This window comes from Leptodactylus fuscus, chromosome 1 (genome assembly GCF_031893055.1).
Source record: "Leptodactylus fuscus isolate aLepFus1 chromosome 1, aLepFus1.hap2, whole genome shotgun sequence".
Lineage (NCBI taxonomy): Eukaryota > Metazoa > Chordata > Amphibia > Anura > Leptodactylidae > Leptodactylus > Leptodactylus fuscus.
In genome coordinates this window covers 167,698,763-167,713,579 of record NC_134265.1, presented here as the reverse complement: position 1 = coordinate 167,713,579, position 14,817 = coordinate 167,698,763, and the positions used below count along the sequence as shown (strand labels likewise).

General features: G+C 44.5%; 1 protein-coding gene across 1 annotated transcript in view; it reads right to left on the bottom strand.

The window, feature by feature from the left end:
* MOB3B (MOB kinase activator 3B) overlaps positions 1–12,213 on the bottom strand; it is a 63,615-nt gene extending 51,402 nt beyond the window's left edge. Inside the window, exons 1-2 of the mRNA XM_075279692.1 lie at positions 11,962–12,213; positions 3,773–4,303 (exon numbers count right to left, since the gene is read on the bottom strand). Of these exons, the coding sequence (XP_075135793.1) occupies positions 3,773–4,190 (418 nt within the window). The 5' untranslated portion in view covers positions 4,191–4,303; positions 11,962–12,213. The remainder of the gene's footprint in view (positions 1–3,772; positions 4,304–11,961) is intronic.
* Between the last annotated feature and the right edge of the window lie 2,604 nt (positions 12,214–14,817).

Genomic DNA, 14,817 nt, shown 5'->3' with positions numbered 1-14,817 from the left:
AAAGCCCCACATGATGTAGATGCTACGGAAAAAAAATGCAGTGTTTTACAGTCCCTGCTTAGCAATAGTGAATTCCATCCACACACTTGAAAAAATACACGCAGCAGACATTTCAGCATGCCAATTATATCTACGGAAACGCCAGCGGTTTCTCTATACGTATAATGGAAGCAGAAAGTAAACCTCTGCTGACTTTCTGTGATAAGCACTGTGGTAAAATGCATGATGCTTGGCCACCATGGTTTATCCCGCAGCCTTTTTATGCTGCAGTAGGCTACGTGGGGCCTTAGGGTGAATTCACACTACGTAATCGCCAGCTTATTCTGAACGTAAAACACGTTCAGAATCAGCGAGTATAAAGCAGTTCCATTCATTTCTATGGGAGCCGGCATACGAGCGCTCCCCATAGAAATGAATGGGCTGCTTTTTTCACTACGAGCGCTCCCATTGAAGTGAATGAGAAGTGCCGGCGTATACGGCTCGGCATGAGCAGAGCTTACCGTACACGCCAGCACATCCCATTCACTTCAATGGGACTGCTCGCAGTGAAAAAAGCAGCCCATTCATTTCTATGGGGAGTGCTCGTATGCCGGCTCCCATAGAAATGAATGGAACTGCTTTATACGCCGCTTATTCTGAACGTGTTTTACGTTCAGAATAAGCTGGCGATTACGTAGTGTGAATGCACCCTTAGCCTTAACCAGGTTTTGGAAATAAGTCATGAAACTCCTCATAGGCCAGGTCTACACTGACTTTTTGTAGTGCTACTAATAGATTTTAACTATTGACAGACTGCTGCAGCCACTGGATTGCATACAAGTGGTCATTTGGACTTCAGATGTAGCTCAATAGATAAAATCAATTAGTAATGCTACAAAAAGTTGCAGTGTAGCCCTGGGCTTAAGGAATAAATTTTAAGCATCATAATTGAGACATGCTGTTCTGAGATGACCCAAGAAGGTTTGCACTTGTCATTAGCTAACTACATGGCTAAATCCTATAAACAATTGTAGTCGTCTTGGATTTACTGCTCTTGTCCATATGTTCAGTTAGGCACCTTGGCTTGTTTTGTTATTTTCATTTAATCTATATATGGCTTACTGCCAGCTATAGAAATACAGATGTGGGAGAAAGAAGAGAAAAGAACAAATGTTTATTGTGTAGGATGACCCTGTGTAACTTGTTCAGTGGGATTCTTCTTTAGTTGTGCAGTCATCCGTCTCCAATAAAACTCCTCTCCCCACCCCTCGATCTGTATTGCCTGGGGAACACGCTGGATAAAAGCACTCTCAGAACCCAGAGGAGAAATGTGACACCCGTCAATAGGGTAACTGATCATACTTACTTTCCTATAGTGAAAATGATGGGCCTGTATGTGTTAAACCCACTAAAGAAAGTCATACACGATAGCTGTAGTGACACCCTTATTCTGAATGGGACAGGCAGACAAGCTGCTGTCCACTCAGACAGCAGCTTATCTCCTGGTACAAGTGCAGTGTCTTGCAAATGTATTCATACCCCCCCCTGAACTTTTTCACATTTGTCACCTTACAGCCATGTTTTATTGAGACTAAGTGATACATGATACAAAACTGATACACGGTTTTCAAAATTTTAATCACATAAAAATCTGAAAAGGGTGATGTGCAAAAATATTCAGCCCCCCCTGTACTCTGATACCCCTAAATAAAATCCAGTGCACACAATTGCGTTCAGAAGTCACTTAATTAGTTATTAGAGTCCACCTGTGTGCAATTTAGCCTCAGTATAAAATCCACCTATTCTGTGAAGGCCTCAGTGGTCTGTTAGAGAACGCTAGTGAACAAACAGCATCATGAAGACCAAGGAACTCACCAGACAGGTCAGAGATAAAGTTGTGGAGAAGTTTAAAGCAGGATTAGGTTATAAAAAACATATCCCAAGCTTTGAGCATCCCAAGGAGCACTGTTCAATCATCATCCAAAAATCCATCATTTTCAATGGAAAACCTATCAAGACATGGCTATCCACCTAAACTGACAGATGGAGCAAGTAGATAACTGGTCAGAGAGCCAGCCAAGAGGCCCATGGTCATTCTGGAGGAGCTGCAGAAATCCATAGCTCAAGCGAGAGAATCTATCCACAGGACAACTACACTCATCGGCCACTTTATTAGGTACACCATGCTAGTAACGGGTTGGACCCCCTTTTGCCTTCAGAACTGCCTCAATTCTTCGTGGCATAGATTCAACAAGGTGCTGGAAGCATTCCTCAGAGATTTTGGTCCATATTGACATGATGGCATCACACAGTTGCCGCAGATTTGTCGGCTGCACATCCATGATGCGAATCTCCCGTTCCACCACATCCCAAAGATGCTCTATTGGATTGAGATCTGGTGACTGTGGAGGCCACTGGAGTACAGTGAACTCATTGTCATGTTCAAGAAACCAGTCTGAGATGATTCCAGCTTTATGACATGGCGCATTATCCTGCTGAAAGTAGCCATCAGATGTTGGGTACATTGTGGTCATAAAGGGATGGACATGGTCAGCAACAATACTCAGGTAGGCTTTGGCGTTGCAACGATGCTCAATTGGTACCAAGGGGCCCAAAGAGTGCCAAGAAAATATTCCCCACACCATGACACCACCACCAGCCTGAACCGTTGATACAAGGCAGGATGGATCCATGCTTTCATGTTGTTGACGCCAAATTCTGACCCTACCATCCGAATGTCGCAGCAGAAATCGAGACTCATCAGACCAGGCAACGTTTTTCCAATCTTCAATTGTCCAATTTCGATGAGCTTGTGCAAATTGTAGCCTCAGTTTCCTGTTCTTAGCTGAAAGGAGTGGCACCCGGTGTGGTCTTCTGCTGCTGTAGCCCATCTGCCTCAAAGTTCGACGTACTGTGCGTTCAGAGATGCTCTTCTGGCTACCTTGGTTGTAACGGGTGGCTATTTGAGTCACTGTTGCCTTTCTATCAGCTCGAACCAGTCTGGCCATTCTCCTCTGACCTCTGGCATCAACAACGCATTTCCGCCCACAGAACTGCCGCTCACTGGATGTTTTTTCTTTTTCGGACCATTCTCTGTAAACCCTAGAGATGGTTGTGCGTGAAAATCCCAGTAGATCAGCAGTTTCTGAAATACTCAGGCACCAACAACCATGCCACGTTCAAAGGCACTCAAATCACCTTTCTTCCCCATACTGATGCTCGGTTTGAACTGCAGGAGATTGTCTTGACCATGTCTACATGCCTAAATGCACTGAGTTGCCGCCATGTGATTGGCTGATTAGAAATTAAGTGTTAACGAGCAGTTGGACAGGTGTACCTAATAAAGTGGCCGGTGAGTGTATAAGTCGAGTATTCAATAAATCTGGCCTTTATGGAATTTATTGAGTGGCAAGAACAAAACCATTGTTGTATGAAAGCTGTTTTCAGTTTGCCACAAACCATATAGGGGACCCAGCAAACATGTGGAAGAAGGTGCTCTCGTCAGATGAGACCAAAGTTGAACTTTTTGAACCATTCACACATTGTAGAAAAATATGCGCAGTGGTTATGCTGCGATTTCCAAAACTGTTGTGTTTTTGGAAATTGCAGCTTGTCAATTATACCTATGGAAATACTGGCAGTTTCCATACACGTGTAATTGAAGCAGAAAGTTACCGAAGGAAAACTCTGCAAACTGTATGTGAAAAGCGCTGCCAGAAAAACTATGTGGGGCCTTAGCCTTAAGGTTATTTGTTCCTTGAAAGGGAGATAGATTATTAAAATGTTTACTTACCCACACTTGTAGGGAATATATCTTCATTGTTAATTTGTACTTCAATCCAATCCATGAGTAGGTTCATATACTGAGGTGCTGGTAAGGCAGTAGGTTTCTTGTATTTCATGTCATCTTGCCATCTATACTCATATTTTGGACCTCCAGACATAACAGGACATGTCCTTTCAGTGCAAAAGTCACATATGGTACCATAAATGAGGTTAATCCTATTGAAAAAATCCACCACATGAACAGCCACCCAGTCATTGAGATCTTCTCCACTGGGCAATTGAACTGTGGCTTTCAAGTCAACTCCAGAACTTAAAGATGCTTGTGCCCGTTTATGTAGTTCAAACCTTTGTGTGCCAGGATCAAATTTTCTTTTAGGTCTGAAAGTCTTGTCTTTATTAAATACCTGTTTTAGTCCAATAGACATGTCTTTTATGTGTTCTATAGACTTGTGATCATACAAAGTGAATTGGGTTTGTGCAAGATAGAGGAATCCAAACAAAGTAAAAGTCTGCCTACTTCCTGGGAAGCTTCATTTTTCTGGGAAGAAAAGCAAATCAGATTAATGGTCAGTAAAACATAATTTTATTATCCAGAACCATTAACCATAGCACGACTACATTCTAGGAAAGCTAAGCAACCTCTTTATTGCCTTCAAGTGATGTAAAAATCAGGACTTGTTTTGCCACTCTTTGCTTTGGCTCAAAAAACCGCAGCAAAAACTGAAACAAAAAAGCAGCTCCCCCTCCCACCAACAATTTAGCGTAAAGGATTATTTTAGCTGGAAACAGTGGCAATGAAGTAAAAAAAAATGTACTCACCTCTCATGAAGCCAATCACAGGCCTCAACACTCACCTATTCAAATATCACATGTCACTGCTAAGGGCAATCAGTCTTGTGCCACGTGTCAACTGACAGGTAAGCAGCAGCACATAGCAGCCAACTGAGTACATTCTTTATTGGCACTATGGCACAAAGTCATCATTTAGAAGGATGGAACTCCCCTGCAGGCTAAGGCCCCCCATAGCCAAAAAGTGCTGCAGGAAAAACTGAGGTGGAAACGCATCATGGTTTTTTCCGCAATGCTTTTCACAGAAAGTCTACATTGTTTTCCTCTGCTGACTTTCTTCTTCAATTAGGTTAGTCAGAATCCTATCCACTTTCCAGATACTGCAAAACGCTTCAGCGTTTACCCTACGTGGGGCCTTGGCCTTATAGAGATATTCCAGATAATTTTTGGGGAGTTTCGTCAGTGTTAGTTCAGCTGAGAGTATATGTTTGGATCCCTAGTCACTTCACCCAATGGGACTGAGGGCCCTGCTCAAAAGAGCTTACAATACATGAGGTAGAGGGGGTGACACAAGAGGTAGCAGGAGCGGCATCGGAGATTAGGATACTTACGAGCAGCCACAGATATCCATACAGTCATGGCTGTAAGTGTTGGCACCCATGAAATTTTTCTAGAAATTGAAGTATTTCTCCCATAAGATGAGAGCAATTACACAAGTTTTGACACGTTTATTTCCATTGTGTGCATTGGAACAACACACACAAAAAAAAAAACCTCAGGAAAAAAGGGCAAATTGGACATAATTTTACACAAACCTCCAAAAATGGGCCAGACAAAATTGTTGGCACCTTTTCAAAATTGTGGGTGATTAACTTTGTTTCAAGCACACAATGCTCGTTCAAATTCACCTGTGGCAAGTAACAGGTGTGGGCAATATAAAAATCACACCTGAATCCTGATAGAAAGGAGACATTGACTCAGTCTTTGCATTGTGCGTCTGTGAGTGTTACACTAAGCATGGAGAATAAAAGAGGAGAAGAGATCTGTCTGACGACTTGAGAACCTAATTTGTGAAAAAATATCAACAATCTCAAAGTAAAAGTCCATCTCCAGAGATCTTGATATTCCATTGTCCATGATGTGAAACATAAGCAAGAAGTTTCCAATCCATGGAATTGTAGCTAATCTTCCTGGACATGGACGGAAGAGAAAAACTAAGTTTCTCTATTTTATAATGCCAGAGATATAGCTGTTTGACGTGACAAATCCCATTACTGCGCATTACTGCGCATGTCCAAGCACCATTTTGTTGTAGAGAACTGTACTATACACATACTACAGTTCTTTACAACATAATGGCACTCGGACATGGAGCGTTATTGCACTTTTTTACAAGCGAGCAGTAAAAAATGTTACACTTTTTTTCAGAATGGGAAACTTTGGGCTATGTATTACAGACTAATGTGCAGTGCATAGGTTGGACCCTTCATTCAGATGCATATGTCAGGAGGATTTTCTCCAACTGAAAGCAACATCAAAATGTGAACATGCATATGGGTCTGTGAGGCACCCCTTTGATGTCTGACATGGAGGAGACATTGCTACCAATACTTTGCTACTGTAGGAGATAAGCACAAAGGAGCCTGATAGTGTATTACTTCCTATAACTTCCTAACCATGAACACTTGGCTGATTTATGTCATGATATTTATGGGGTAGTCAGGAGAGATAGGGCTATATCTTTTTATGTGCACATGTGAAGCAATAGCAGTAAAAAATGCCCCTCAGATCTTAGTTCAAATGCATGTGGCATGCACTATGTACACACTGTATGCGACACAGAGGTCATCCCAAGTTAAAGAATAACTAGACCAGAAATCCATATAACATATCTGCTCTTATGTCATAAGTCAGATAGCTCAATATCATAGGCAATTAATCAGAGAGTAACAGAGTAACCCACACCCCATTACAAGACAATACGCAAAGCCACTTCCAGAACTTGCTGAGAAAACCTCATAGTCACACGTATAATCTATTCCAGATAACAATGACTTGTATGTACATTGGGCTAGTCAGATTCTGCCTCCAATCATACAGACATTACAAGCCAGTTACTTACACACAGTAATATTCTGCTGGCAGGGAAACAACTGATGGGACAAGGCTGCTATTCTCTATATTGAACTTTTCAATCCTATGCGTGCAGCCACATGCCGGATGAAGCTCTTCATCTAGCGTGCAGCTGCATGCATATACTCTCTGGACCCACCAAGTTTGCAGATGTGACTTGACAAGGACCCAAATGCTTTGAAACATTGAATTATGAACCATGCAAGTCTATACTTTCCAAGTAGGTGGGTACAAATGTTACAGGACTGTGTTACTATCTAGACACAACTTAGTATCCATGTTCAGAAAAAAAGAACAATTGCAGTGATGTCTAATGTGTATCAATAGGGAAGCTGAAATGGAGACCAAACTTCAGGAAGACTAAAACACCCCCCCCCCCCCCACACCCACCCCAAACCACTTCCTTCATTTGTATAACACAAAACGTAGCAATTTACTTGCAAATGGAGAATCAGAGCTGATAAGTCTTGTATATTTGAGAACTAACGCTGCATAATATTGGGCTGAGGCCCGGTTCACATCTGCGTTTGGGCCATTCTGCTCCCCTCTCCGCATGAAATATGTGGAGAGAAAAGTCCTGTAAGGGCTCGTTCACATCTGCGCCCCGGTCTCCGTTCTGCAGGTTTCCGTTTCCTGCACAAAACAGAGGCAGGATACAGAAACCTGCCGGAGTCTTTCTCACCCATTCATTTGAATGGGTGAGAAAGCTGTCCGGCCGTGAGCGGCGGTGAGCGTTTTATGCTCTCCGCCGCCAAATCGTTTTTTCTAATCCGATGTAAATGCAAAATGCATTATACAGTCCCTGCAGAGTGATTCCAGCAAATCCCATCCACACATTGCAGATAAATACGCAGAGCAGAGACGCAACACTTTTGCAAATCTCAGCATATGAATTATACCTACAGAAATGCTGGCTGTTTCCCTATGAATATAATGGAAGCAGAAAGTCTGCAGAGGAAACCTCTGTGGACTTTCTGTGAAAAGCACTTTGGGAAAAACCACAATGCCGCTGCAGTTTTTCCTGCATCGCTTTTTTTGCACACACCTCTCATTCATTTCAGTGGGAGTCAGTAGCTGATTTTTTCAGCTAGATGAGACATGACCTATCTAAAGATGAATTCCACCTTGAAAATCTGACCGAAATTAATGGGAGGCGGAAAAACCGTGATCTGTTTTTTTTTACACGATTTTTGCAAAAACTGCGTCAAAAACTACTAAAGTTTTTTTAAAGTGAAGTTTCTAGGTCCATACAGTGTGCTGGAGTAAAAAATGCATCAAAAAATGAATCATGTAAAATAAAACACATCAAAAAGCATTGATATTTTCAGCCTGCAAAAAACTCTTTGTGAACATACCCTTATACATCCACAAGTCCACAGTTATTTCTTTTAACACTGTAGGCTTTGCACTTTTGACCTTGTACTGTGTTATAACTGGTATTGTGACCAAGCAGCATTCCATAGATAAAATCTAACTATAATATTTACCCCAGGCTGCTCTCTTTAGAGCCGTGCCCCAATAAGTAGACATGTCCAGATGTATTTTAGTAAAGTGTATAAAAAGTCATTTTAGGCAAAGACCCCACATAGCAAAATGCAGCAAACAAAATGCTGCGGAAAAAACGTGGCACGTTCTTCATTGCGATTTTGCAGAGTTTGCAGATCTTCTGCCCCTATTACACCTATAAGGAAAACGCCAGCGAATCCATAGGTGTAATTCACATGCTGCAATTTTCAAAAACACAAATTTTTTTTAAAACGCAGCTTTTGCCGCTGCAAATTTGTTTCTTCAATGTGTGGATGGGATTAGCCTGAAACCCATCTACTTTTCAAGTACTGTAAAATGTAATGTTTTTACCGTATCCTTCAGCCTGACAGCCGCCTGCACTCGGCCGTGAATTAAAGGAACGGGTGGCGGACCAGTAGCACACAGATGTCCCCAATGTGTCACCTGTGAATGAGCCGTGCTTCCACAGCCTCTTCATTAAATGGATGAGCCATGGAAGCAAGGGCCACAAAATAGGACAGGAATAGGACCTGTTCTATATTTTATGGCCCGGACTGTCAGACTGCACACAGGACCGTGTAATTCATGGTCATGTGTACGGGCCCATAGAAATGAATGGTTCAGTGTGCTATCCGTGACATGACTTACCTTTAGAAAGATTCTGCCTAGAAAAATACAATGAAATCAATGGACGGCAGGAAAAACGCTGCACATTTTTTTGATGCGGTTTTTGCATAAACCGCATTAAAAACTACTGGCATATTTTTTAAGTGAAATTTCCAAGTTGAATCAGTGTGCTGGAGTAAAAAAAATGCATCAAAAAACACTCCATGAAAAAAAAAGATGCTTCAAATTCCTAATCCACTAATTCCTGAAGCACTTTCCTGCCATTCCTGCTACTAGTTGTCTCCCTTCTAGCTGATTTGCAGTTCACTCCCTGTTGCTAGCCAAAGGCCATACATAGATACATTAAAGGGGCTCTATCACTAGGAAAAGTCATTTTTAACTAATCACACCTTTGCATAGCCCTTAGAAAGTCTATTTCACACCTACCTATAGTATGTAGATTGCCTCACTGGTTTCTGAATAAGTCCGTTTATATTCATATGCTAATTAGACTAGTGCAAGATAGATGGTGCACACTTCTCTCTGCTGTTTTCTATGGGAGGCTGCTGCTGGGGCTGCTGATGACTCAGCTTCCTGTTTGCTTCACACACATAGAAGATAATGGGAGAGAGGAGGCTGCTGGGAACTTCCTGAGCTGGCTGGAGGCTCATTAGCATATGAATAAAAACGGACTTATTCAGAGACCACTGAAGTAATCTACATACAAAAGGTAAGTGTGGAATAGCCTTTCTAAAGCCTATGCAAGCATGTGTTTAGATAAAAATGACTTTTCCCAGTGATAGAGCCCCTTTAAATAAGCAGGATGTGATTACAGTGAATAGGAAGTTGAATGGAGTGAATGGAATGGGTCTATTCTCCTCACAGACCGCACACTAGCCTCTGCAAAGTGTTCCTCTGTGCAAAGGACTGCAAATCTCACATCTTATGATGTAAGGAAAATCCTCTATGTACTTCTGTGATTACAGAGAGGATATTATTCACAGAAAGCAAGCAGCCTTACTGACTGTACTCATTTTCTGGATAAGTCTAGGTTCACACCTGTTCCCGGTTTCCACCAGGGGATTCCATTGCCCATTCTGCTTTAAAAATGCATAGAGAAAAGTCCTGCAAGCAGCTTTGTTCTCTCCACATTTTTACGCCCTTTTCGGGTGGAAACCTGAAGGACCCCATTAAAGTTTATGGGGTCCGTGAGTCTCCTCCAGCGGACCCCTCAAATGGAAATTCGTATGCAAGTGTGAACTTAGCATAAGATGCTTGTTCCTGAAACTCCTATATTATGGTCACTTTCTCAGCTATTTGTTTGCTATTGTACAGTTACTCCTGGCACAATTACATATAAAGAAACCAGTACCATGTATAGGGCAGACCATTCCTCTTTGTACAGGCCCACAGCCTCAAAGACAAATGTCAATGAACATCAGCCATAATGTGATTATCAGCAGACGCAAAACTGAAAGGACACCACTAGAGATGAGCGAACACTATTCGAAACATCCGTTTCGAATAGCACGCTCCCATAAAAATGAATGGACGTAGCTTCCATTCATTCTGCTGTTCCGAATAGTGTTCGCTCATCTCTAGACACCACAAAAGGCTTATACAGTCATAGAACAGACCGCCCAGAAGTACCCTGCCATATTTTAAGTTTTAATGAAAACCCAAGTACCCTTTAACACACTGTCAAAAAATAGATGATGTTTAATTTGTTTCTGTTTTTACGAATCTCTCAATACACTGAAAAAAGACTCCCATTGACTTCAACGGGATCGCTCTATAATCGCAGTATTTTCAGCTAGCGGAAAATTCCACGAGTATAAAAAAAAATAGGACATTGAGGTCAGTGGTAATCTTTTTTCAGTGCTGATTCTTTACTCAAGTTATTGTGGCAAAATCATCACCACAAAACTCTGTGTGAATGCACCCTTTGAGTCCATTCACACGGAGGAAAATGGCGCTTTATTTGTCGCTGAATTCTCAGTGCTGAAAAAAAAGCCTCCCATTGATTTCAATGGGTTCTGCTGTTTTCGCTAGTGGAAAAAAAAACTAGCAGCACCCATTGGGCTAGTTCACACGGGGAAATGAGGCAGATTTTGACAGCGGATTTCGCCTCAAAATCTGCCTCCATACAATGGTGGTCTATGGAGACTGCTAGCTTTCATTTTTCTGCTAGCAGTTTTTTGCTGCTAGCAGAAAAAAGAAGCGACATGACCTTTCTTCAGGCGGATTACGCTTGAGGAGAGCAATAGAAGTGAATGGGAGGCAAAAAACGCGTCACGATTTTGGCGCGTTTTTGTAAAAAAAATGTGACCCAAAACGCGGCGCGTTTTTTTACAGTCCTTTCACTTTTAGGAGAGGGGAAAACCGCCTGGCATTTTCTGAAGATTTTAGCAAAAACTGCTCCAGAATACGCTCCAAAAAACGCCTCAGAACCAAAATAAGCCAGGCGGTTTTTACGTGTGAACTAGCCCATTGAAGTCAATGGGAGGTGCTTTTTTTAGCGCAAAGTAGAGTGCAATTTTGCTCTGTGTGAATGGACCCTTAAATTTGAAAATAGGCGCCCCTTGGGTGTCCATTTTTCACAGCTGCTTTACACAAGTTTTATGTGAATCTAGCCTAATACTTCACCAACTGGTAAGTGTAGTAGCGGAGACCTTGTTATAGTTTTACTTCTTCTTGTGCAAGACTTTGATAAAAGAACTAAGAAAAAGGAAGAATAAACCAAGACATGGTCCCCTTTCCTTGAGTCCTCTAGTTTATAGGAGACGCCTTCATAGTACATAGTGAGCACTGTCCCTGCAGACATGGATTACACCCCCTCCACCCTCCAGATGTCCTGTGCACAGTGTGTGACCTAGCTGGAGAGTGACAAAGCACACAGCCTGCAGCACGTACAGGAGACTACATGTACAATAGCTGACTAGATCTGTGTCTGGTCACAACTTTGGGACACTTTACAGTTAAATGACTCCTTGAACTCTGCTCCATCACTACACGTGCTCTGAGGCTACTAGTGCTTACTAACCCCAGACATGATGACAGCCTCAGACTAATGCCACACAAGGTCATGCCCTACTGGCCACTCACTGGGAACTTTCCTCAGCACTGCTCACCTTACATGCTGTGCCCACCACTCTGCATTACCTCCTGTCCATGGAGCTCACGCCAGCTGCCCGTGACGACTTCTCCAATCCGTGTGCTGAGGGGAAAGTTCACTAAACCCGTGATGCGAGCAGCACGGAACTCCGGCACAGGGTGAAGTGAGTGAGCAGCTCAGGAGGACAGGGACATGCCGCGCCAATGGGAGTTCCAGTCACACGGCATTCTACACTGCAGCCTGCTCCCCCTGCCGGTGACTCGAGGAACTGCGTCCCCCTCAGGTCCTGGCAAACAAAAGGCAAGCTGTGATCTAGTAGTGAATAGTATAGCCCAAATCTGTACTCAGACTGCTTCAGGGGATGCACAAAGTACATGCTGGGCACCTCTGCTGGGCACGTCTTCAGATAGATTTGGGGTTCCAGTTTAGTAATATAGTAATGAAATCAGTGGCGTAACTAGGAATGGCGGGGCCCCGTGGCGAACTTTTGAAATGGGGCCCCGACCAACGCCGAAGACCTCGACCGACCCCCTCCTACGCATTCTTGCGCGCTCTATTATGCCCGTCCCATAGTGGCCCCTGTACACAGTATTATCCCCAATAGCATACCTCCCAACCGTCCCGATTTCCGCGGGACAGTCACGATTTGGGTGACGTGTCCCGCGGTCCCAGTTGGAGGGAGGTATGTCCCGATTTCAACTCAGATCTGCGTCCAGAGGACGCAGATCTGAGTTGAACACATATGCGGCTGAAGGAAGGAGCTGACACAGGTCAGCTCCTCGCTTCGCCGCTGCCCGCCTCTCTCCCTGACACATGCGGCTGAAGCTGCTCGCGTGCTCGCTTCGCCGCTGCTTGTCTCTCTCGCTGACACATGCAGCTGAAGCGAGGAGCTGACCTGTGTCAGCTCCTCGCTTCGCTGCTGCCGCCGGCTCCTGGCTTGTAGACGCGATGTACAAGCCAGGAGCTGGCGGCAGCGGCGAAGCGAGGAGCTGACACAGGTCAGCTCCTCGCTTCAGCCGCATGTGTCAGCGAGAGAGAGACGCAGCGGCGAAGCGAGCACGCGAGCAGCTTCAGCCGCATGTGTCAGGGAGAGAGGCGGGCAGCGGCGAAGCGAGGAGCTGACCTGTGTCAGCTCCTTCCTTCAGCCGCATGTGTCAGTGAGAGAGGCGGGCAGAGAGCGGCGAGGGAGCGGAGGAGAAGGTAAGTTTAATGTGGAGGTGGAACGTGAATCTGGGGGCAGATGAAGGAGAGGACGGCATGACACTGGGGGCAGAGATGGAGAGGACATGAATCTGGGGGCAGAGATGGAGGGGACATGAATCTGGGGGCAGAGATGGAGTGGACATGAAACTGGGGGCAGAGATGGGGGACATGAATCTGGGGGCAGAGATGGAGAGGACATGAATCTGAGGGCAGAGATGGGGGACATGAATCTGGGGGCAGAGATGGGGGACATGAATCTGGGGGCAGAGATGTGGGGACATGAATCTGGGGGCAGAGATGTGGGACATGAATCTGGGGGAAGAGATGTGGGGACATGAATCTGGGGGCAGAGATGGAGTGGACATGAAACTGGGGGCAGAGATGGGGGACATGAATCTGGGGGCAGAGATGGAGAGGACATGAATCTGAGGGCAGAGATGGGGACATGAATCTGGGGCAGAGATGGGGGACATGAATCTGGGGGCAGAGATGGAGAGGACATGAATTTGGGGGCAGAGATGGAGGGACATGAATCTGGGGGCAGAGATGGAGAGGACATGAATCTGGGGGCAGAGATGGAGAGGACATGAATCTGGGGGCAGAGTTGGAGGGACATGAATCTGGGGGCAGAGATGGAAGAGGGACATGAAACTGGGGGCAGATGAAGGGTGTATATGAAACTGGGGGAGAGATAGAGGGGGGACATATAATGTACGGGTGACTGTAGGAGGATTATACTGTGTGCGGGCACATGAAAAATTAACGAGTGGGCGGAGTCAACACAAAAGTGGGCGGGGATAAATTTGCCGCGCCGCACATTTTGTCCCTCTTTCGGTTCTTCAAAAGTTGGGAGGTATGCCAATAGTGACCCCTGCACACAGTATTATCCCCAATAGTGACCCCTGCACACAGTATTATCCCGTCCCATAGTGGCCTCTTCACACAGTATTATCCCTCATAGTGGCCCCTTTACACATTATTAGCCCCCATAGTGGCCCCTGTACACAGTATTATCCCGTCCCATAGTGGCCCCTCCATACAGTATTATACCCCATAGTGGCCCCTGCACAGCGTATTGTACCCCATAGTGGCCCCTGCACACAGTATTATGTCCCACTGTGGCCCCTGCACACAGTATTATCCCCCATAGTGGCCCCTGCACACAGTATTATCCCCCATAGTGGCTCCTGCACACAGTATTATGTCCCACTGTGGATACCCATAAACAATTATTATACTCTGGGGTCTTTTCAGACCCCAGAGTATAATAATCGGAGACCCGGGGGGAGAAAAACATAAAAAAAACTCTGTTACTCACCTATCTCCCGTCTCCTACGCTGTCGGCCTCCGAAGTAGTCCATCTTCAATGACGTCAGACGTCACATGACCCGGGACGCAGGCTGGGGTCATGAGACGTCAGACGACTAGGCCAAAGTCTGCACGGATCGTGGAGAGGTAAGTAACAGTGTTTTTTATGTTTCTTACCTCTCCCGATCCGCCAATCATTATACTCGGGGGTCCGAAAAGAAATATTGTGAAAATGCCCTGTAATGTATACCTGAAGAAATGGCTTACAGCATATGAAGGATAGGGGCCACAGTTATTGTCCTACATTTAAGGGTCTTATTTCACTCTGGATGAATGAGGTATGAAATAAATCTCAATGAATAACCTTTCCATGGTGTCCAAGTTTACTTGGC